At 37.4% G+C, this 25,776-nt stretch overlaps 1 protein-coding gene across 2 annotated transcripts in view; it reads right to left on the bottom strand.

Annotated features, from left to right (window-relative positions):
* Positions 1-22,700, bottom strand: part of acj6 (abnormal chemosensory protein 6) — an 82,087-nt gene extending 59,387 nt beyond the window's left edge. For both annotated transcript variants that reach the window (XM_028316812.1, XM_028316813.1), the window contains exon 1: positions 22,591-22,700. In XM_028316812.1, coding sequence (XP_028172613.1) covers positions 22,591-22,695 — 105 coding nt within the window. In that variant the 5' untranslated portion in view covers positions 22,696-22,700. The remainder of the gene's footprint in view (positions 1-22,590) is intronic.
* Positions 22,701-25,776: the final 3,076 nt, after the last annotated feature.

Here is a 25,776-nt window from a genome sequence, read left to right as displayed (position 1 = left end):
AATCCCACCATCTTGAGTTTAATAGGTTTTGTACAGCACAAAAGTTTTCAAACTGGTGCTTTGGATACGCTTTGTTACAGCTCTGGTGTATTTATGCACTGCGCCAAATCATCAAGTTGGAGTTGCCGGAATACATTAGAGTTGATCGATACCCTAAGGGTTGCACCTTGAGTCCCGACGTTTAATGGGGATGAATCTGCAAGATTCACGCTCTTGCTTAAGTTCGTATTTTTGTGTGTCGCTTTAAATTCCACACAAACTCAATTATAACTTTGAACCCAAAAATGTTGAACTCAAACAAATCTAGGTTTGATTGGTTCGATTTCAATCTAGTAGTGTACATGACTCGTAGTTGATTATCGTTTCTCTACTTACTGCCTTAAAAGAGCTTATGGAATCATATCAAAGATATTTCGCTTAAAAGTCTTTTTAGCAACTTATTTTTATGGTAGCTTCAATGAAATAATTCACTTAAGTTACAATTGAATGCCTACTATTTACGGGCTGCGACGAAATAAAGACCTACCTACACTGCATTGCCTCTTCTTGCCCAGTCTTTCAACAGAAGCAGTCGCTTTATACCCGGAACCTCGTCTTCAAATAAATAAAAATATAAAATGAACTTGACAGTTACGAAGTCTAAGTGGCAGAGTCGTTTGAAGAACATTTTAAGTTGATATTCTCGGAATAGGAGAGCCGTTTGAAAACAAAAGGCGATTACACTAATCCACATTTACGTCTGCGCTTTATACAAGTGTTATAACTTTATTTGAACGGTTCGTTTATTGATTCTATTGATTTATTTGACTTAGTGCTTTTTCTAACGACACTGAACCAATGCACTTCTCATACTAAGAAAAAATAAAGTCCTGAAATTACCCTTTGAAAATAATAATAAATAAATAAATATCCTTGGACATTTTACACTGCGCCGCTAGCCCCAAACTAAGCAAAGCTTGTACTACGGGTAGCTACTAGACAACGGATATAAACATACTTAAATAACTTTATTTTTGTAAATACATACATATTATACATAGAAAACACCCAGACCCGATAATACTCAAAAGGTTGGTTGCAAAGTGCTAAAGTCTTTAATACTTTGGGTGAAAGAAGATTTCCAAGAAAATGATCGTATGATTTTATTTTGTCAAAATATTTAACGTATAAATCTGCGTACAAATTGCTAAATAAATAGAAATGGAAACTGTTTATTCAAGTACTAACTAGCCCATTTTGTCTAATTAAGCTTCATTACAACTGCTATCAGAAACTAATAGGATTGTTAACTAAATTGGTAGGTACTGCGATTCTAATTGCAAGCAAAAACGGTCCCTATTGATACGTTGGAAATTACCAATAGAAATTCGAAATATAGCGTCAAAGTCATGGCACCGGTCAGGGCCGTACAGTTCAAAGTCGCATCAGTGGGAATAGTTAATGACGGTGTGGACACACTGCAAGCGGGCTGCTAGTTCAGAAGAGAGCACATCAAGCTTAACACTGAGGTCTCTTATGTCGTTGTAATAGGTGCTATTTTCGAACAAAAATGTACAGCCTAATGTGCTGTTGTCCGTACAACTGACTGTCGTGTACCCGGTATGTCATGTAAGCCAGAGTGAAGATGCAGGCTTAGTTTAGTGAACTTGGTGTAGAGCGCGACGTTTTCAAACTGTTTGCCTGCCGTTTGTCAGTGGTAGCGTGTTGGCAACACTGCATACAATAGAAGTTCTATGAAACTTCATGCTATGAAAATCACGATAATTATTGAATAGCTTAGGTGAAATAAGCACCACCTATATCGGTAACTTGGTTCTCCATAGGCTTTAACCAAATCCATTGACTAACTTTTCATCTTCCACTTTCCAAACGACTAAAAACCAAAATCTGCAGATGAATGAAATTTTATTGAATTTTTCAACTGTGGGAGTCCGGGAATCCCACGCCCGAGTGTTATCGACTTTACTTATCCTACTAATATTATACGAGTAAATGCGAAAGTTTGGATATCTGGATGTTTGTTACTACTCTTTCACGCAAAAACTACTGAACGAATTTTGATGAAACTTTACAGTATTATTGTTTATAACCCAGAATAACATATAGGCTATAATTTACGACGATCTGTCACAAACTGAATTTCACGCGGGTGAAGCCGTGAGCAACAGCTAGTTAATTATAGTTTGATAGTACACAAATGGTGTGGCGTGTAAATAGCCACACCAGGAATAAAAATTGCGGGGAAGAAGGATGATGCGGGGGTCGGCGGGTGACTCCAAACAACTCAAAAATACAGCTGCATAAAACGGAAACCACCAACCTGCGGATCAGGAGACGGAGACCAGGCTTCGAGGATCGACCCGTCGATATTTCTTGCGGTTTTGATTATTTCAATATCTTCAGCAAATATTCAGCGGATTTTTCACATTGACTTCATTTGACAGACGTTCCAAAACGTTAGGAAAATATTTCATACATTAAATGGCATTAATAATTAAAAAAAGCTCTTTAATAATAAGTTTTATTTATCTGTTAACTTATTGCAATCGTGTGTACTGAGACTGAGGCTCCTCTCTGGAAACCAAATTACAAAGCTCGTTAACACGTCCTAACTACATTAATTTGATTGTGTCCAATTTATGTCTATACTAGCTTTTGCCCGCGGCTTCACCAGCGTGAAATTTAGTGTCTCAGATCGGCATAAATTATAGCCCTATATGTTAATCTGGGTTACAAACAATAATACTGTAAAGTTTCAACAAAATCCGTTCAGCAGTTTTTGCGTGAAAGAGTAACAAACATCCAGACATCCAAACATCCAAACTTTCACATTTATCCCAACTAATATTATAAATGCGAAAGTAACTCTGTCTGTCTGTCTGTCTGTCTGTCTGTCTGTCTGTCTGTTACGCTTTCCCGCTTAAACCTCGCAACCGATTTTGATGAAATTTGGCATAGAGATAGTTTGAGTCCCGGGAAAGAACATAGGATAGTTTTTATCCCGGTTTTTGAAACAGGGACGCGCGCGATAAAGTTTTTCTGTGACAGACAAAATTCCACGCGGGCAAAGCCGCGGGCGGAAAGCTAGTAATATAATATTAGTAGGATCGGTAGCGCTATGAGAAGTCCATCGAATATCGATATTATTAACATTTCATTAAACATTATCATACATAATGGCTTTTAATTACATATTTTGTAAGAAGAGGAACTTTTAAGTTGGGTACCTTGGTACTATTACTTATTCTGTGGGTAGGGTCAATAATGACGCAAAACAAACCATTGTAGCACAATAAAATACGGTCAACTTTATCTTTCGAAACTACATCATACTCATTATCTATTACTAGTCTATAATTATTATAAATGCGAAAGTAACTCAGTCTGTCTATCTGTCTGTCTGTCTTGCTTTCACCTAAACCACTGAACCGATTTTTATGAAATTTGGCATAGAGATAGTTTGAGTCTCGGGAAAGGACATAGGATAGTTTTTAGCCTGGTTTTTGAAACAGGGACGCGCGCGATAAAGTTTTTCTGTGACAGACAAAATTCCACGCGGGCCAAGCCGCGGGCGGAAAGCTATTAGTGTATATTTAATGCGTTTCTGACTATAATGAATAGGTATTTCTTTTTCATGGTATATTCAGATGCAGTAAGATATCATTATGAACATAGGCCTCCCCCAATGACTTCCACATCGCACGGTTGGTAGCGGCCTGCATCCAGCGCCTTCCTGCTACCTTTATCAGGTCGTCGGTCCACCTTGTGGGTGAATGTCCAACGCTGTCCGGTACGCGGCCTCCATTCCAGAACCTTGCTGCCGCATCGGCCGTCAGTTCTGCGTACTATGTGCCCTGCCCACTGCCACTTCAGCTTGCTAATCCATCGGGCTATTTCAGCGACTTTAGTTCGTTTACGGATATCCTCATTTCTGATTCGATCTAGTAAGATATCATTTTCATAAATATTTGTGTCTATCTAAATATATAAAAGGAGAAACTGACTGACTGACTGACAGATCAACGCACAGCCTAAACGGCTAAACGTAGGCACTTGAAATTTGGAAGGGACGTCGTTTAGGTACCGTAGAGGTGCACTAAGAAAGGAATTCCCGAAATTCCCATGGGAACGGGAATTAGCGGAAAAATTCTTTTGTATGAAAAATCTAAACCGCTTAAGTTAGACGCTTGAAATTTGGTGTGCAGGTACCTTAGTAAACTTAAAGCTTAGGTACAACAGGATATCGCAAAATTCCCACGGGAACGGGAGTTAGCGGGAAAAAACATATGTATGAAAAAATCTAAACTGCGTAAGATAGACGCTTGAAATTTGGCATGCAGGTACCTTAGTAAACTTAAAGCTTTAGTTATAACAGGATATTGCAAAATTCCAACGGGAACGGGAGTTAGCGGGAAAAAACATTTGTATGAAAAAAATCTAAACCGCTTAAGATAGATGAAGGGGGTAAAACGGGATCCACTCGGGCGAAGCCGCGGGCGGAAAGCTAGTTTAATCTACTGCTGTGACATTGTGAGGAATCGCTAGTGCTGCGCTACTAGCACCTATAATACAGATAAATACAGTAGACTAGTTTACTTCGTTGTTGGTACTACTCGATACGGAGTTGTTGAAATATGCACCGTGAATCCACCACATTTGCCCCATATTTGCGTGACTTGAATGGTCTGGACTCTGGACATCAGTGTGTCATCAAAATCTCAGAATACAGTCTAATAGAATATTTGAAACAATAAACGGACTTTTGCAAATAACCATAAGAACTAAAGTGGAATAAATACCTCTTCCCGACGCTTCGATCGCTCGGAGGCTAGAGAACTCGTTTGCGAAGTGCAACGAAAAATCTTCGCTCGCATTACTTCATTTTTGCGCCAGTGGAAGTACAGTCAGACCGGTAAACTACCGGTTTATTGTTGGAAATCTGAAAATTCTTCGGAGAAACTTTTTGTATTTTATTTATAAAAGACAAGAAGACAAGAAATCATCAAATTCTCAATTATTTTTGTGTAAAGTCAGAAGTCATAATTTATTAATTATCATATCCCGTCTTAGGTTGGGTTGCACTATCTTACTTTGACTGTAACAAATGTCAAAAATCTGTCAATATCCTTACAAAAACCACCAGTGGGTCTAGGCAAAGTGCAAATTATAATCGCAAACCAGTCGATAAGTGGTCGAAAAGCCCCTTTTTTGTATGGAGTTTTGACGGATTCGATTTTCGATTCGATCAAAAAGTGCGTTTTGTCTAGGGGGGCAGTTATCGTTATAGTTACGGTCAAAGTTTGATGGTGCAACTCAGCCTTAGTGAGAACCTACGTTCTAAAAGAAAATATTTCGTGATGAGTGAGTGATTTTTTTTTTTTTTTGAAGGGACGCGCGCTGGTAGCTTGAGGAGCTTTTCCAGCTTCACCGGGCAGAGTGGCGAGTACAGAAGGTACTCTAGCCGTTTGGCGATCGTCGGTGCGCGTGCCGACGAGGCCGAGTGTGGGCTCGCAGACCGACGTTCGCGATCGGGCCGTATCGAGCGCATAAGGCGCCCGATCAGTGGCGAACCCAACTAGAGGGTTGCCCACCGCGGTGTTGGACCAAAGTCCAGCCTACGGCGGGCTCACTCAAGTTTTTGGTTTTTTAAACTATTAATTTATTATAGACATTTTTTCCTAAAAATGTAATCTATATTTTCGGTTATTTGGTACAGATGGTAAAAAATATATTACTAAATAATGACATCATCATTTCCAAACCTCCCAAGTCTCCCAATGATAAGTTCACGTAATTTGTATATTAAGGTGACAAAAAAGTTATTTCCTTTTTCTCTTTCTCTACATTAAGTAGCTTATTAGCTTTGTACACACCAAATCCAAGACACAAACCCGCCGGGCCATAGAGCCGGGTGTGTAGAATCCAGAAGGTTGACTCAAGATCAATCTAATGTTATTAAAATGTATTGTTGTCTGACTCAGGAAAGTCTTAAACTTTAAGTTGCATATTCCCTCCCTTTACCTTCCTAAAACCGAATTATTGCAGCTCCATTGTTATCGCTAATGAAAGGTTGTCCCCATAAATTATTCGGGAGTAAGAACTGCATAACTTGAGCTAACTTCACACTCGCTGTTAATATTTAACAGCGAGTTTGCGACATATTGGCGTCACGGTTAACGAGGTGAGCACCAGAGGTGACGGCGGGCTCAAATTCAATCTTCGGCATAGCATCCCTGGTGTTAGAATTTATAAGTCTCATGATTCAAGAACGGTTTAAGTTGTGCATAAAGTATTATTTAACACTTTGTTGGACAGTACAATTTAAGAATGACTTCCAAGATGACACTACTTATTCACATACATTGCCTTTGGGAGCAGTTTCAATGTAAAACCAATAAAAATAAATAAATAAATAAAATATAGATAAAAGAAAATGAGTGAGCAATTCTGGCGACTTTATGGTATAAATATGTACTGAACTTTTGCAAAGATATCGGGTAAATACGAGTACTTTTAGACGAAAAAAAATTAAAGAAATTATACATTATATGCAATACAAATTTAGGGATGTCTGTGATCAAGACTGTAACAAACTAAATTTAGATTCTAACTTATTAATGGCTCTTCCAGTCTACCATTGTGTCAAAAAATACGTAATTTTTATAGCAGGTGTTATTACGACACCTTTATGTAAGTTAACTGATAAGTACGTAGGATAATTTTACTGAACTGCTAATGGATCTTATTACGAACTTGCGAAGCATTTAAGTGCCTATAATAAGCTGGCTTCCTGACTACTAAGTCCCTACTACCTGACTACCCGACGACCCGACCGACATGTAAGCCGCAAGGTGGACTGACGACATCATAAAGGTAGCAGGAAGGCGTTGAACGCAGACCGCTACCAACCGGGCAACATGGAAAGCATTAGGGGAGGCATATGTTCAGCAGTGACGTCATATGGCTGAGATGATGATAATGATGCTGAAGTCCCGAATACCCATCTCAAAATAAAACTAAACTACCTTGAACTCGATAACGCTAGTCGATACATCTCTATAGACTCGAAATATACTTTACAATACGATAAAAGTTATTCATATTTCCATTAAATTGGATTGGAACTATAGACGTATGTAAATTAAACGTCATACCCTTCCGAAGAAGAGGCACATCAAAGGCCCAAACCAAATTTCCTTTTGCCGAACACAAAACTTAGCATACATTATTTACAACTCGTGACTTTCCAACATAAAGATATTTTTATTATTTCCCCTACGCATAGGGTTACCAGGCGTCCGGCTTTAGCCGGAAATGTTTGGCTTTTTAAGGACTTGTCCGGCCAAATATTGCCTTGTCCGGCCTGTCCGGCTTTTGTTAGGCTTTTTATTTGGTAGCCGCGCCAGGCGAAAGTCAAGCCACAGAATCATATGAATCGCACGCATCAGGATGTTGGTTAGCAACCAATGATGATAGTACTCACTCATGAGCTGACACAAATTGCACCCCATCCCCCCCCCCCTCCCCGTCACATGTCCGGCTTTTAGGGTAAAATGTCCGGCCAAATGAAGCACAAAGTCCGGCTTTTGTGATTTTGGACCTGGCAACCCTACCTACGCAAAACACCATTTCAGTTTAGTACTACCTTAAAGTTCATTTTCGCGTGCACCTCATCACGTATTCAAGTTGTGACGACCGTGGTAAGTTATCAACCTGTCATGGGATACTCGACCTTAGTGAGCCGGAACAATTGTAGCGATAGACAAAAGGAGCGTTTTTTAAGAAAGTTTCATTTTTCAAGATTAGGTCTTATTGTTAGGCGGGTAGGTTTTGGTTTCGCTTAGTTTTTGGAAGTAAACGTTGTCGATACACGCTACGCAAGCATACGAGTATGGCGACATCTGTGGTGTCGCGTAAGAGGCATAAAAAACGTAATTTTAGGTCACTCTTTTACATAAATTGACTCAAATCTTAAAAGCACTAAAGAATTTTGAAAGTTTTTTCACATTTAACCACTATCTCTGGTACGAGTAGAAGCTGGATGCTACAGAAATACCCTGTATTTATAATCTAAAATGGTGCGTATTGTGGGAGGCCTATGTCTAGCATAGTATCCTGGTATGTGAAGGTAGAGACTATGACGTAGATATTAATTTCAACATTAATGAACTGACTGTTTACTGAAAAACCTCTACCTGCATGCTTCATAATATTTATAAAAGCGATCTAACTTTTTTCACAGTCGCACCTATTTATTTTACTTCAGAATTCATGTCTCTGTTAAAATTTAAGTAAACAATAAACATAGTGATTATCTTTTCCAGCAAAGAATTTATTCTACTGTTTTTGTAAGTTATTTATTATTGGCCAAACAGAAAACATAATAACAGTTTTGAATTATAAATTATTCTGACAATGAATAAAACGTTTATTTCCAAAAACAAATGTTTTACATTAATGGCTACAATTTGTCTATACCTACGCTATAAAGTTTTTCATAGATCTTTTGTTTGTAAGTAGCATTGGCTAATTCTACTATACTTTTATAATATTGCCTTACAGCTTATAAGATTTTAGACTTTCGCGTTCCATTTCAACTAAAATAGTAGATAAGGTTGGGTTGCACCATCTTACTTTGACGGTAACTATAACGATAACCGGTGGTTTTTGTATGGAGTTTGACAGATTTTTGACGTTTGTTACAGTCAAAGTAAGATGGTGCAACCCAGCCTTAGACACGGGTCTTAACGCGATGTTTAATAATGAGTTACATTATGTACTTACGGCTTGACGTTTCGGCTGCTATGCTGCAGCTAGTCTGCTTGTGACAACGGCTACAGTACATAGTGTAACTTTTTAATAAACGTCGCGTTAAGACCCGTGTTTTACTATTTTGCCTTACAGCTTGTTAAGACAAGAATAACTTTAAGAAGTTAAAAATGACATAGGTAACCCTGGTATAATACTCTATGAGCCACAATATTTATGTCTAATAAGACTAACAGAAACAATAACCCAAGAAAATACACAAATCTATTTTATTTATACCTAGTATGTGAATACTACCTAAGATTCCAACTCAGAACCTCCAAGAATGTATAAGCCCTTTTACCACTGTACCACGGTAGCGATATACAGGGTGTCCCATAAATTAAGGACAACCTTCTTGTCACTTATTCGTATACTATACATCATGGTGACCAAATTTTGTTGTATGACTTTTTAAAATAAACATATTTTTTTAATATTTTGTGTAAAGTCTGGGCATTCTCAACGTAAAAAGTTTTATTCTATAAACTATTTATGAAGTTCTATTACGAGTAAACTGCTACAGCCACGGCGTAACTCAGACTTGTATTACCTACTTAAGGCGATTAGTGTCCTCAATCCGCGTGAAATGGTCATTTTGTAAAGCCTACTCCTCTTATACTGCTGGACAGAAATAGTTGAAAAAAATATATGTTATACAACAGTTCAAGGACTACATTTGACACGTTTGAATTTTTCCTACGTCTTTTTGTGGTGCATTAAAAAAATAAATACGGGACATCGATTTTTTACTTCAATTCCCTACTCCTCCCAAACGGCTATGTTAATTTTAAAGATTTTTGCATGAATAGATTAAGAATTTTTTGATCTTTAAATGACACGTTGCGTTTTTCAATCGAACATTACTTTCATTCATAAATTTTACTTTTGATAAATTCCGAACGTTTTGCTGTTGAGGGGGCCTTCGCGGGGTGCGGGCGGCAGTCGGCCGCTGGCCTTCAGACGGGGAGGTTGTGTTACTCGCTGCAAACTGACATTAGCGATCAAAATGAATTTTTTCTTTGGCTGAGTTGCACCACCTGACGTGACCTAACTTTGACCGTAGCTTTGGCGATAACCGGTGTTTTTTTGTATGGAGTTTGACAGATATTTGACTTTTGTCAAATTTAATTTTTTTAGATTTACTTTAAAATTAAGTTACGTTATGAATGTATTTTTGTTTACACAAGTAAATCTCGCGACGAGCTTTTAGTCATATAAATTGAGTAATGATAGAATCTTTATTTTTTATTCTATTCTTTTTAGAGCATACAAAACCTTATTTTTTAAAGAATGTTTTAATTTTAATTTAAGCATTTTAGTATTTATGATGCGGAATTTACTACGGCGTAGTAGCATCGTTTTTCTCTAATGTAGCTCGTAATAATTCGAATAATTCTTATGGCCATATTCCAGCTCCATCATCAGACTCTGTTTACATATAGAATTGAAGTAGGTACTCGTGATTTGTAAAGTAGTTTACCGTAACTATGTAAACCCTAATGTAAATAAATAAATACAAATCAAACGAGCCTCAACTCGATGGAGTCGTTTTATTCCGGAGTTCCTATGGGGTCACTGACTTTCCAGCTCTATCATCAGATCAGCTCCATGTCATCATAATATTGCATTGTCATCCGAATTGCATGTGTATCCGAAATTTTAACTCAATCGGTTGTCGTCAGGAAATGGGTCTAACTAATTCAGCTTGCAAAATTCCACCCGAACAAACATAGTTTACACACAACATACATTGTAAGCTAAATAAAATAAAATAAAAAATATTATCCCATACAAAATGTTCATGGATTTGTAATTTTTGTTAAATATAAATACCTTACTATACGGTGCGCTAGTTTAGAACATTTCGGGCGATCACTTGCGCCTGGGTTAAATGACATCGAAATCAAGGTTCATCAATTCAAGTTTAAAATAATAGGCAGTAATGTATGAAGAAAGAGCTTCTATTCTGTACCTACCTATGCCCGTGTATTTTTGATCGGTGTCAAATCGGAATTTTCGTGCGGGGTGCGCGGGTGTTGTGCGAAGCGTGAAGGTCAAACGCTCAAGGTCATTGAGGACTCTAATCGCCTTAAATAATATATCTTCACAATTTTATTTTGAACAACGGTGCCTTTGTAAGTAAGTAGTAAATCGTAAAATTATTTCAATATAAAAAAACCGTAAAATGTAAAATTATAAAATCTTAGATTCCACGCGAATATTATCACTAACAAAGTATGCGTAAGAGACCAATTTCAGAAAAAAAAAAACTACACAACATTATTTCTACGACATCAAAATAATAATCATCATCATCTTAGCCATAGGACGTCCACTCCTGAATATAGGCTTCCCCCAATGCTTTCCATGTTGCCCGGTTGGTAGCGGCCTGCGTCCAGCACTTTCCTGCTACCTTTATGATGTCGTCGGTACACCTTGTGGTGTATATATATTATATATATTTTCAATACACGGTATCCAATTTTCAATAGCAAAGTAGCGCAAGCTAAAAGGTCACGGAATAACTGCCTCCTTGTTTACATATTTCCGAAGATTACGGTCCGATAGATGCATTTTCCTTTTTTATTATTATGATCATTCCTTTTATGATACCTCCGTAGTCCGCACTAGACTACATAACTCGGGAACAATTGCCCGTGGCCACTCACCCTCGTCTACGTTTTGTTTGCAGTCGGTCTTGAGAGCCCGCTCTGTTCTTTTCTCTCCCACACTCGATTTGATATAACCGTCTCACGCGCGGCGTGTTTCGCGTAACCATGAATAAAATAAGACAGCATCGGCGGTCGCTACCCGTCCCGCTCTATCGAAAGGCAGCTGCACAGAGCGCGAAAGAGTACGCGGTATAGTTGAATTGCAATAAAACCGAGCGCCTACCAGGAGATTTGTCGTTGTATTATAGCTGTGTAGAGCGCTGTAGATAGATGTGTAGGTTTATTTGTTTAGCCCGGCGTGGTCGGCTCACGTGTTAATTTCCGTTTAATTTCGGATAATGACGTTGCTTATTTCATTTGGATGCTGGTAAAAAATCCGTATGAGTTACGGAGTTCGGGAGTTTTCGCTTGGGAGCGCTATTTTCGCCCGTAACTTCGTTATCCCACTTAGCGCGCGGAAAGAAGTGGCCTGTCAGATTGTTTATGTTGTTCGGTTAAAAATAAGCAATGTGCGGCTACGTCAGTGGCGCCGCGGCGGCTACCGCGGAATGGATTCCGGTTAATGTCAAAATAGGTAAATGGAAGTCTTTACCTGGGAAATTAATGGTCGCTGTCACGTGCGATCTTTTTAGTTTTTACCTATGTGGTTAGTGAAGATGTGGGTAAAGATACAAATTGAAAAATTATGGCTTTCATATTACAGGCAATGATGCTTTTAAAAAGGGCGGGTGAATGTTCTTTAACTACCTCGTTTTTTACCAAGTTAATAAACGCATTGGCCTCATTGACTGGTCTTGGACTGCTACTTAGTTTTACTCAGCAAGACCTATGATTACACTGGCCTACAGCCATTTTGGTGCCGGGGATTTAAGACCTGATTTTAAGTATGTCTTACATGGCGATATCGAAAATGTAATCAGTTTTTCTCTATCAGCTCTAGTTCCCGAGATAAGTGAAAAACAATTTTCACAATTAATATTTATTTTTATTAGCATTAAACATCAAGAAATTGTCTTTAGAGTGATTCTTTCGAATGAAACTTACTTGGGCAATCTCGCATGATTCCCCAACAGTAGTCGACCATCATATAAGTGTCCCATCTTCCTTGGTATCTACTCTCCATTGTTTTTATATCTTGGTGAAAACGTTTTCCTTGTTCTTCGCTTAGTTCTCCTAAATTTTGTTGGAGTGGATCTGGGTTACTGTTGAGATAGTTTAATTTTATACCCATATAACAGCCTAAATATTTGAATTGAACTAGCACATCCTTATACTACTCTACATAGTTGTCAGCCTTATGCTTTCCGAGGAAATTTTGTAGAACTGGTACAAAAGAAATCCACACAAGCCAATCCACATAATTCATAAAAATCTCAAATTTAGTGGTGTCTTTTATTAATAGACTTATTTGAAGTCCATCAAAACTACCTTCTTTTAGTTTTTCAGTACTTAAACCACGAAAATTCTGTGAAATTAACTGCAAAAATTGACTATTTTTGCCATATCATAGGCACTCCAAGCTTCAAAAACTTACGTGTGCCTTTCTCCCATCGTCGCAGATGTTCAACGCATATTTTACATACAATATGAAGCAGCTACACTTAATTTTTGTGCCAAATTTCAATACCAAAGTGAGCAAAATACAAACGATTTACCATGTTTTTAATGGTTTGACGCTGATCTTTCAGTAGTATTCACCACAAACTTATCAAAATGAATCAGGATCGTTAACACAACATCTGGACGTACTAGCCATATTAAAATAGTAACATAAAGTTTATCGATATTAATGTAATAATGACTATTTGCTAACAAGGCGGGAAAAAAAATAAAATGAGGGTAGTCGACAAACTAGAGCTGATGAGTTGAAATGAAGTATGTGAATATATTGTGCATTACCAATGTTATCGACCGTATAAACAAAAAGAGCTGCACCAAAAAAAAATATTTTTTTTGCAGGCCTGTGTTATGATACAATTTCACTATACAGGTGTCGATAAGTCAGTATCATTTAAGGTACACAACTTGTGGTCAAAAAAAGGTAGATCATGTAATATAGAAGTTGCAGCATAAGAACGAGACGGGATTTAACTGCTTTATCTTTTGCCCAGGGTTCAAAAAAGATTCATTTGCCGTGACAGCCTATAAATATTAACAAAGTAGTCCAAATAAGTAATAAATAAAACTAATGGATAAAATCGATTAACCTCTCTAACCACAAGATGTCCGTCATTGTGCAAGCTGATATTTTGGTTTCTTATTTCAAGCGAGATATTTCAAATACAATGAATGTTTAAGTATACAAAGAGGTCAGCTTATCTGATCTAGCCTCAATCTAGTCTATGAATATGACTATTTAATGGATCTAGGAAGGTAACGTCGATCGTCACTTTTAATGGAACCGCATATTATATTAGTCTCGAAGTCCCGCTTGAATTAAGAACGGTTAAAAGTATACTGAAAAAGCTTACATGCACGATACTAAAGGACTGGTATACAGGGCTAATGCTACAAGTTTATAATCTCACTCACTCCGACCAAAGGAGGTAGAGCAATATTATACTATGTGGTACAAATCAAGTGAGAGCAATACTTGACTTTACCATGCGGCACAGAACTAATGTTACGATACACTAGTGATATGTCCATTTATTAGAGACTAGCTTTCCGCCCGCGGCTTCGCCCGCGTTGAATTTTGTCTGTCACAGAAAAAATTTATCGCGCGCGTCCCTGTTTAAAAAAACCGAGATAAAAACTATCCTATGTCCTTTCCCGGGACTCAAACTATATTTCATTAAAATCGGTTCAGTGGTTTAGGCGTGAAAGCAAGACAGACAGACAGAATTACTTTTGCATTTATAATATTATTATAGATTATAACAAACACATCAGTGGTATGCATCACGATTTGAATGCTCAAAAAAATGTGTAAAATTCCTGAAACGATTTTCAGAAAAGATCATTGAAAAAATTCTTTTTATAAGTACTTATACACGTCACAAACATAGCTTGTCAACACTTCAACCGGTGCCTAGAAGGAGTGACATAAGAAACTCAGCCAATAGGTACTGAAAACTATTAAGCTTCAATTTGTACGAGTCGATTTCTCCACGTTGAACGGACAGACTGACAGACCCTCAATTGTAGGCAACTAAAGGGAAGACAACTTGATGGTCACGCTACCACTTAAAGGTGGTGGTTCACCGAGAGAAAAAATAGAGCTCTTGGAAAACAAAATGGCTATTCCCTTGAAATTTTATGTGTGTTTTATGTAAAATTATGGCACGACATTATCATTTATTCCCACCATTAGTAGTGTAATTACCTTCGGTGAAAATTATTGAAAGAATAACAGCTTTTTGTAAAAAGTAAATCAACTTTAATTTAACTGACATCAATGATGGTTTGGACCGCTCGTCTGTATTATAATTATCCAATATTGATTAATAGTATTAACCTCTAATTTAATACCTTATATTGTAGAACTGAAGTACCTACACTAGTGTAGTGTGATGAAATCCTTAAGGTCACTTTACAATGCACGTTCACGGAACTTAACGTAGTAATAAAATATTTTACCGATCAGGATTTTCAGTCGTATGGTTTCAAAGACACATTGCTACAAAATCGATATTTTAATCGGTTTGGGGATTGGAAACAAGATATTCAAGATTTTGTTTAGGACGAAAACTACATTTACAATTCTGGATATTTAATTTTTAATAGGTACATACCTACAACAGAAATTTATATTTTTAAATGAAAAGAAAAAAGAAATACGAGTTGCTCCATTAACACGTTTATAAGCTATTTACATTGACTATGCGCATTCAAAGCCAAGATGAATAAAATATAACTCAATAAATTAACTCAACTGAAAATAAAACGGCAACCGAGGTGTTTCTTTTAAAGCGATTATCGCCACCAAGTTAAATTCGCATTTTTTCTAAGCAAGATAAAAAGACTGAAAATTCACCATTAATGATCATGATTGCGTTAATAGCCAATAAATTGATTCGATCGACCGATCGTAGATTTAATAAAAAATGAGAGGCCATGGCGCAGAAATACGGTGACAAGATAATTTAGTACTACTTTTGAAAGTAGCTGGTGTTTTCTTGACATTTCCAATTTTTAAAGGAACAAAAAAACTTAATCCATGGTTACTAAGTTATATTTAGATGCAACTGCACATTAACAATGTGTAACTGGTGATATAACTGCCCATTGGAGTAATGTCAATGATTCTGACCTAATTTAATAGCTTATGAAAAGGTTAACGGGTCAAACATAAATATACCTACTAGACCTGCTGTACACTGTCGTAATAATTTTTATTTGGTCGTATAAAAGGCAATCGAGTGCAGTCAGGAGTTGTCACCTTGTAATTTACTTGTAAGTCACTGATTTTCATCAATAAATTAATAAATGACTATTTATCTCTGCCGAAGAGTGGTACTTAGTTATTATTAACATTGCCTTGCGCTAAAATAATATTCCGCATAATATTATTACTGGCAAGTCTGCCTTGATGTCCTACTTGAAATGTCTTAGGCTAGGTTACTACACCATTTAACTTTAACAAACGTCAAAAGTGAAAATAAAGTCAACAAAACAACTAAACATTAGGGGAGAGTGGGTAACAGCGGATCACGGGTCACAGCGGATTATTCGCTATAATTCTTACGTCTGATGCTTTACGCACACAAGCAAACGCGTGGCTACTGCTCGTCGATACCCCCCTCTCACGTGCCAGTCGCCGCCGCGCTCGCCGAGCGGAATCACGTGCTGTCACACACAGACCAGTAGGTAAGTACGAAAGTATTTTTTTACGTAATTTAGAAATTTGTCGTATTCCCAATCCTTTAATAAATATAAATGATAGTCGTATGTTTTGAACTTGTTATTTGATAAATCCGTTGTGGGTAATGTAATTTTGGCTTGGGTATAAGTAGTTATTTTTTGAATAATTTTTTTGTGTCGTACCGGCCTATGGGTCACAGTGAATAATTTTCATTTGGGTCACAGCGGACTGTGAAAATATTGGTTTTTATAGTTCATTTTTTGTTAACGATTACTGAAAAAGTAATAATTTTTATTTTTAATAGTTGATATATCAACAATGTTCCAATTAAAGTTTATATTAATGATAACTCGAGGATGGAAAGACAGATGCTTGGCGTTTCCCTACAAGATCACAAAAGGAACGAGTGGATCAGAGAAAAGACGGGGGTTAGCGACGTGGTAGAAGTGATTGAGAGCCGTAAATGGAGATGGGCAGGGCACATTGCACGGATGAACCAGGATCGCTGGGCCAGAAAGACCCTGGAGTGGAGACCCCGCTACAACACCCGCGGCAGGGGAAGACCACCTAAACGGTGGACAGATGATATCCGGCAACAGGCTGGAGTAAAGTGGATGCGTGTGGCCAGGGACAGAAGTCGGTGGAGGGTTGAAGAAGAGGCCTATGTTCGAAGGCGAACCCAAAGGCTGCTATAGATAGATAGATAGACTCGAGGAGTAAATATATTTATGTTTAATAGTTGAGTTAGCATTTAAAAAATTCTTATTAAAATGTTTGTTAATGATTACTGAAGAAGTAAATATGTTTATTTGAATAGAGAAGAGAACTTTGTGGAAATGAAAGGAGAAGAACTGTTGTTTATTTAAACAAAATTTTGATTAGTTTAGGTCTCTTTATACCAGCATAATTTGAAAGACTTGTTAATTTTTGATAAGACTGTGATAGAAGGCTGTCTTAGAATATAAATAAATAAATAATTATGAAGAAAATTGGTATTTTATTGAACTTTTTTTTTAAAGATCCAGTGTACCCCAAGCGATTCCCTGTCACCCATGAAAAGATCCAAAGTGACCCATCCACGGGTCACAGTGGTTAATTTCCCATTTTTTAAAAAACTTGTTATAACTTGTAAATTTATGCCGTTTTTACGAATAATTGCACTTGGTTTTGTAGATTAGGGACATATCTTGTGGTTAATTATCATAGATTAATTATTTACGCATAAACTTGGGATTTGTGGAGCTTGAAAAAAAAAGTGATCCATTGTTACCCACTCTCCCCTACGTAAGACTCTCATTATGCACTCAGGTATTCAACAACCTGAAAGTAACTGAATATCCGACGTTTGTAAATGACGCCGAAGTGTTGCTCGTACGTAGCAATTGAAACTTTCATGAATAAGTAATCGCCAATGTGGAAATAAAAACCGTTCCACCTAACCTAATAGGTGTTTTCAATTCAACGTTTACTTGACTTAAGGAACAAATAGAATTCTAGCGCTTAACTTCTGTATCGTAAGCGATAAAATTGTAAACATTTCATTTGCCACACGTTTGTGTTGTAATAAGAAAATGAAAGGTAATTGTTATTTTGTTGTAAACTTTTAAGGGGTAATGTCTTTGTAACGACACTGGCCTGGATAGTAACGTTTCTTTTGCTAATAAATTAATCGTCTTGACACCAACCATAACACGTGTGATCGCGTTGGACAAGCCAAACCAACGCGATCACACGCGATCAGCCGGCGTGCAGCGATGGCGATCAGACTTAATGCATTGATTGCTGCATGCCGGCTGATCGCGTCGCGTTGGTTTGACTGAACCTTAAGGCGGTAGAGTGAGTTGCACCACCTTCTTTTAACCGTAACAATAATAATAACCAGTCTGGTACTTTTTGTACGAATTTTGGCAGATTTTTGACGTTTGTCAAAGTTAAAGTAAGATGATGCAACTCAGCCTAAGACTTTTTCCACTCGAGAGCTCAATAACTCTGTAGGTGTGATGACAACAAAATTTTCTTAAAACTATCTGGAAATAACGAAAATTTCGAGGGCACATCAAGTTGATCCCATCGGCCTTTTCCACAGGCCTATAGTAGTTCAAATAGTATGACACCAAGAAACTATTTCAGAATACCGAAGAAAATTGAACCAAATAATACCTTGAAATCTTGGACATCAATATTTTTATAACCGATCGAAAAGTCAATTAATTGTATTTATTTAGTAGGTACGATTTGTCCTTTAGTGTTTATGGTTTTTCCGTAATTCGATAAATGAGACATGTTTCAAGAAAAAACAATCATGAGAAAGAAAAATGTTCCAAGCAAAAGTAAACTACTCACAGTCGTAATTGAGTAGAAAAGTTAAGTAGGAAAAATTAATACCTAGATAAGATCGATAGACCTTTATAATGCCTAATAAAATTGCCGTCGTACAAAGGTAAATACAGCTGCCTACCAATTACAGAAAAAGCTCGAAGCTGTAGTTAAAGTATCAGTTTTTCCTATAATTTATGTAATTGGGAAGATGATTGTCTATACAACAATTGTCTGGGAACTTTGAAGTCAGGGGGCTTATGTTCACGCGGAATCCAATGCCAGTGCCGGACGGAAATAATTTATTAGACCAGGGCAGACATTTACCATCCTAGACTGCTTCTCACCTAACTAGGTGCAATAGCGGTTAAATACCTGCCTTTTTATGCATAAAAAACACCTAGCTTTTACCCGCGGCTTCTCCAAGTAAAAATTGGTCTACTACGGAAAGGATCACGCGCGTTCCCCTTACAAAAACCGGGATACAAACTATTCTATGTATTTCTCCTTGACAAATTAGTATTTTAAACCTTTTTCGTAAACCACTTTATCTCTATTATTGAAACCGCATGAAAATCCATTCAATAGTTTTTGGGTTTGTCGCGAACAATTACATATTTTTTTAAACACATGTCACGGTGTTACTACGAGTATAACGTTGCAATTCTAATTTCAAGACGAGTTTCTGTTTCAGACTGACCCAGCAGCGTGATAGTGGCGTGACGTGACAGTAGTGTGACGTTCCTCTGACAGCATATTATGGTACAACCCACCGACTGTTAAATAGTATAGAAAAGTAACACTTTGAACTTATGTAAAGGGATAGTGGTGCTGCGATTAACCACAGCAGTTCATCATTTCCAAAATATCTAAGTAAAATTAACGTTGCCAAAAATTCATTTAAGAAAGCGTAAGAAATTGACTTTTTGTTTCAAGAAAAAGTTTGCCCCAGATATTAAAATTACAAAATTTCAAAAGCATGGTAATTGTTTAACGAAAACATAAATTATTTGCTGTCCAAATCATACCGATTGTGGTCGTATTTAAAAGTTTAAGTTTAATATTTTGCTTCGTGCTGGACTCCGCGCGTGCTCGTTCGAGCAATTGTCGAAGAAATTAAAATAATTGTATCTTATTAAAGAATCGATAGAAAGAATTGAAATCGGTCTTAGTATACGTCGGGTTAGTAAACTGTTTCTTTTTAGCTAAGTATCTGTTAATGAGCGATAAATAATTCAGATATTAAATTGAGTTATACATACTTATATGAAAATTTGTTGATAATAAGCAGGATAAATACTTCTTACATTCATGCATACTAATGTTTATGCATTACTAACCAATAATATTAAATAGTGCTTATAAATCGTCAAATATTTATATAAAAAATAAGCTTGCTCTTACGGAGCCTTTTTCATAATCATTTTGTCCTACCAACGCTAATAATAGCGCCAATAACATTTAATTACATAACTAGCACACAATTAAAACTATCAGAATTGTGGATAAAGAGTGGGTAGAAGAAATTAATTAACCATTAAGATAGTTAAGTCACCACTTCACTCGAAAAACTTGGTTATTTTCTTCTTTTATCAAATGTACCTTAATATCTTCCAGCGCTGATACAGCAGTCAATCTTGAAATGTCATCAAATAAGATCACCAAGAACAAAAGTCTTGGCCAGTAGTATAAAAAATCAAACGTTTTTTTCAAAGCCATTCAAATGGCGTACTCCTATTAATGTACTACAAAGAAAACACTAAACTGTTATTACAGTACTTACCTACTACAGTAGCTTCCTACAGCCTTTATTGGCAAATACCTTGACCAATTACTTCAACAAGTTAAATAGTTATTTTCCAATGAATTTTTGATCCATGACGTGTCGCAGTTTTAAGCACACATAAGTATTAAAATAATTTAAAAAATCTCAATCTAGTACATATTTTAGACTGTAATTACATTCAAGTTTTATTTTATTTATCAATCGTTTAAAGTTTGTAGCAGATGAAAATATTCAATGTTATTGAGGTAGGTTTTGAAAAACATCCACGTTTTACCTAAACTATCATTTAATTATTCACGTTTGAAAGAAAAATAATGTTATGAAAAAATTCAATTACATTATTATCAAAATATTATTTGCTTTTATCGTTAAAAAGATTTGTAAACTTCTGAAGTTAACATTTTGGCCTTACATTATTTTATGCGAAAAAATTGTTCAGATATAAGTTAACAAGTTTTTTCTAAGAGCTTTTTTCATCTTGTTATGTTTTACGAAAATATGCGGTTTAAAAATTGTTTTCATTTGATAAAACGTAAACCAAACTGGATATTTTTTATTTAAATTTTTGTTTAGCTATTTTAATTTTAAGATTTTTTATTGGCAAAACCGGAAACTTCCGTCCTGGATGTCAACCGGCCGATAAACCTGCGAAAATAAAAAATACACCCGAATAAATCAAACAAACTTTTGTGCGCACTCATTGCAAAATGTTTATTTGGATTAACTCCAGTTTTATTTATTCACTAGCTGACCCTGTGAACTTTGTTCCGCCTTAATGGCAATAAATAAGCAGACTTTTTTTTTAAATTTCGAACGGGATAAAAAGTACCCTATGTCCTTCTCCTGGCTCTAAACTACCTCCCTGACAATTTTCAGCAAAATCGGTTCAGCCGTTCTTGAGTTATAGGTGGAGTAACTAACACGACTTTCTTTTATATATATAGATTTGCAAATATCTATTAAACGTTCGTAAAATTATTTGAAGCATTCCAATACTCCGCTTTGGAACTCGATTTGTTTGTAACTTTTTATTACTTTAATATTTTAATATCAAATAGGTTTCACTTTGTCTATTTTTGTTTATCAATTCACTTAGTTTTGTTAATAATGCCTTATTTCAATTTATTCACTTTGTATTTTCCCTAAAACAATCAATTTAACATTTTTTTGGTTACAACAAAGAAAATGCTACGAAACCCCGTAGAAAGGTGACTACGGTTCACGGCTACGAAGCTACGCGCCGCCGCTACCGCGCGCCCGTCGGCGCTACGAAAATAGTCGGCCGTAGCCTTGTAGCCGCTTTTCGTAGCGGCTCATTATAACCGTAGTCGCAAAATACATAATTATTTATTTAATTTTGTTCAATTGAAATTGTGTTTTAATAAAATATTGTTAATGTTTATTATTTCCCAAATTCGTATCCAACATGAGACAGTTTTAATCCGCTTACTACCTACATTTAAATTAATTTTACATTGAGGAATAATTAATTTATTTTTCCATAATTAAATGCCAAACATGAAATTAAAATTACAACCACAAAACCCTTAGGAATTTAAATGGAATACGAATTTCATTTAATGCTGCGTAAATATCGTAATTTATTATTGAAATATTATTTAATTTGGTTCGTGATTTTAATCAGTCTTCAAGAATATTTACTGCGATCTTCTAAAGCTTCAATCTAATCAAATATCGTCTGATCACAAAATGCACAAATTATATTTTGTCAATAACATGAAGATTGGATTTCTATTTCGGTATCACTAAATTATCTTAAAGATAAATATTTCTCTTGATGAATACTTGTTATTTGGTCGTAAACGGAATCCTTAAGTGATATCTTTTATAAAACCCACAGGCTACCCACATTTTCATATAATTAAAATCTGTTTACGATTCCATCATGGAACTTTTCATTCGTACTTATTGGAAAAAACCATCCACTGCAAACTGTGCACCAAAAGTTTGTTTAATTTAAACTTAAATAAACAACCGGCCATGGAGCTCCATGTACAATCGCCTTGCAGACGCCAGCGTTAGTGAAACAAATCGCCTAGCATTAAAAACCGATGAACCTGCAAGAAAGTGGTTAGTAAACAAAAACCTGACAACGGGTTTTTGACGTACGGACCTACTTCTGAAAAAAAGCACCCTATATCACGATGTTGTCGTGTCTAAATATAAAGCTATGTACTCACGGAAGGATTCGGCACGCAGCGCCTAGGGTCTGTGGTGCGGTACGTGGGGCTGTACCGCGCCGGAAAACAGCCCGGCGGCGCCATCAGCCCCCCGCCGGACTTCATCTTGTCCGGCGAGTACATCGCACATGACCCCCAAGGGTCGTCCTCCAACTTCAACACCTTGGAAGGTGAGTGGTACTGCCGGTCGAAAATTTTGGCGACTTGTATCGTACTTCGGGTTGAATAGGCGACGGGTCGCCGCGACCGCTCCGGACGCCGGGTGTTGACCGACTGAGCGCGGCGCGGCGTGACGTCAGAGGGCGTGGCTCGCCCCTCCACTGCCCGCCCCCGCCCCGCCCGCGCCCGTCTCACGCGTGTTTACGTCGCCGTCGCCGCGCCGGCAGTACGAATTACTGAATTATTTAATTGGTCCATTCACTTCTGCTGGCTGTTTTCACGCTGCTAACTCCAAAAAGGATGACGGATAACCCTTCACGCTATCGGCTCTCCTAATTATGCCCTAATCAATAAGGGATTCGCAAGTTTAAGAGTACATTAGAGGTGATGCGTGATAATTATCTATGGGTCTCCATGTCCCCTCTCGGAGCGTTTGTGTGGTTTGTGCCGCGTGGATACAGGGTTGACAATATACGGGACAAATTATATGCTTGCTTTGGTAATTTGATTTCAACTACAGCTTATGCCAATATTATCAAAGACTAGCTTTTGCCCGCGGCTTCACCCGCATGAAATTTAATTTGTCACAGATCGTCATAAATTATAGCCTATATGTTATTCTGGGTTATAAAGAATAATACTGTAAAGTTTCATCAAAATCCGTTCAGTAGTTTTTGTGTGAAAGAGTAACAAACATCCATCCAGACATCCAGACATCCAAACTTTGCATTTATACTATTAGTAGGACTAGTAGGATTGTAAATAGATATTTTCAAATGCTAATTCCTTAGCCCAAAGCTGAGCGTCAAAGTTGACTGTATTATTTATAGCATCATTTCTTTACGTAGCATACAAATAAATTATTTTTTGTGTGTTTTCTGGAGGTTCTCCTTTGACTAGGCACAAATTAACCGGTATAGAACTATAGTTAGACACGTGTATTCGTAGACGTCCATGACTCAAAATATTTACCTTATGAAGAAATCGAACCTGCAATCGTTGTTATAGATCACTTTGGTAATGACTTGGCGAAATTAATACATACTACAGTAAATTCAACATACGCAATTGCAATAATCCACCAAACCGACTTAAAGTATCTAATGTATAAAAAATCCCTCTTTCATGGAAACACGCACTCTATTAAATTCCAACCGAACAGAAACTGAAATCGAAGCACAGCAGCAAAAAGATATGTAATATGTAGTTCTCGACCGTTTGGTGTAGTGATTCAGAATGCCGAAAGGTCCCGGGTTCCATAATTCCCGGCCGGGCAGGAATTGAAATGACGAATTTTGATTTCTGTACCGGGTCTGGATGTTACTATGTATAATACGAGGGCGGCACTGAAAATTTCGGGAATCAAGGAAGTGAAACAACATTACTATTTAAAAAATGTATTTATTGCTTTTTAAAGTATTCTCCGCGAAATTTGACACATTTTTCCATACACGAAACCAATCATTGAAGCAACCATTGCATTCGGAAGTTTGGGTCTCCAAAATGGCCGTTTTGTAGGCTTCCACAGCTTTTTCAGGTGATGAAAATCTCTGACCACGCAATTTATTTTTTATTTTAGGGAAAGTATAGAAATCATTAGGGCTTCGGTCGGGGCTGTACGGCGGATGGACTAATAATTCTATGTTTTCTTGGTCTAAAAACTCTTTTGTTCAGTGCGCGGTGTGAGAACTCGCATTGTCGTGATGGAGGATGATGCGGCGGTTGCAGTTCTCTTTACGGAGTTCAGAAACGACCTGTGGCAAACAAATGCTAGCATACTAATCTGCATTAACCGTTCTTTGTCCCCCAAGAGGAATAGTCGCAACATGGCCGGTTTTGGAGACAAACGTGGCCACCATTTTTTTTGCAACACTCCGTGAACGAACAATTTTTGTTGGCTTTAATTCATTTTCGAACACCCAAACTCGTGACTGGTTTTTTGTTTCGGGTTCGTACGCGTATATCCATGATTCGTCACCTGATACGATGTTGTATACAGCATTTGAGGATCCTGCATGTAATCTCCCGAGAGTTCTGACGCACCAAGTAACGCGAGCTAATATTATAAATGCGAAAGTAACTCTGTCTGTCTGTCTGTCTGTCTGTCTGTCTGTCTGTCTGTCTGTCTGTCTGTCTGTCTGTCTGTTACGCTTTCCCGCTTAAACCTCGCAACCGATTTTGATGAAATTTGGCATAGAGATAGTTTGAGTCCCGGGAAAGAACATAGGATAGTTTTTATCCCGGTTTTTGAAACAGGGACGCGCGCGATAAAGTTTTTCTGTGACAGACAAAATTCCACGCGGGCGAAGCCGCGGGCGGAAAGCTAGTAGTATATAAGTAGTAAGCTAGCACCCATAACACAAGCATAGAGCTTTGGAGCTAGCTGGCGCTGTGTGAAATTGTCAAAAAACTTATCGTATATTTGCTGTCGACTGTACACAATAATACAGCTGTGGGCTGAGTGTGAGTTTACATCAAATGTACGATAATTTTAGTTCTTGAACGTTTCCGCTAGGAGCGCTGTACCATCCGTCATACATTAAGGCTGGTTTTAGTGTCACGCGGACTGTCAGTGCGGATCGCTCCGCACAGCCGATCTGAGTGTCACGCGGACTGTCAGTACGGACCCGCTCCGCACGGCCGATCTGTATGAATTTCTAGGGAACGTTGTAGAGTAATGCGGAGGGGTCCGTACGGACGACCGTCCGCGCTGACAGCTCCGCAGCCATCCGCATAGCGCGTCCGTGCCGCGGAGCTATCCGCGCGGACCGCGCCGCTTGCGCGCTAAACGCTCCCTAGAAGTCCCTGGTAATGTCCGATTAAGATGTCCTCAAAGACTAATACATAAAGACATACCGAGATCCGCTAAATACGGAAATAGCTGTCTTTGCATGGGGATCCGTATTTATAACAAAATTCCTAAAGAAATAAAAGATCTTAATATAAATATGTTTAAAAATAGACTACACAGGTGGCTTATGAGCCATAGTTTTTATGAAATAAAGGATTTCTTGACATTCAAATATG

Source organism: Ostrinia furnacalis, unplaced genomic scaffold (assembly GCF_004193835.3).
Source record: "Ostrinia furnacalis isolate ACB-3 unplaced genomic scaffold, ASM419383v2 OfSCF5876, whole genome shotgun sequence".
Classification (NCBI taxonomy): domain Eukaryota; kingdom Metazoa; phylum Arthropoda; class Insecta; order Lepidoptera; family Crambidae; genus Ostrinia; species Ostrinia furnacalis.
This window is presented reverse-complemented; position numbering and strand designations above follow the sequence as displayed.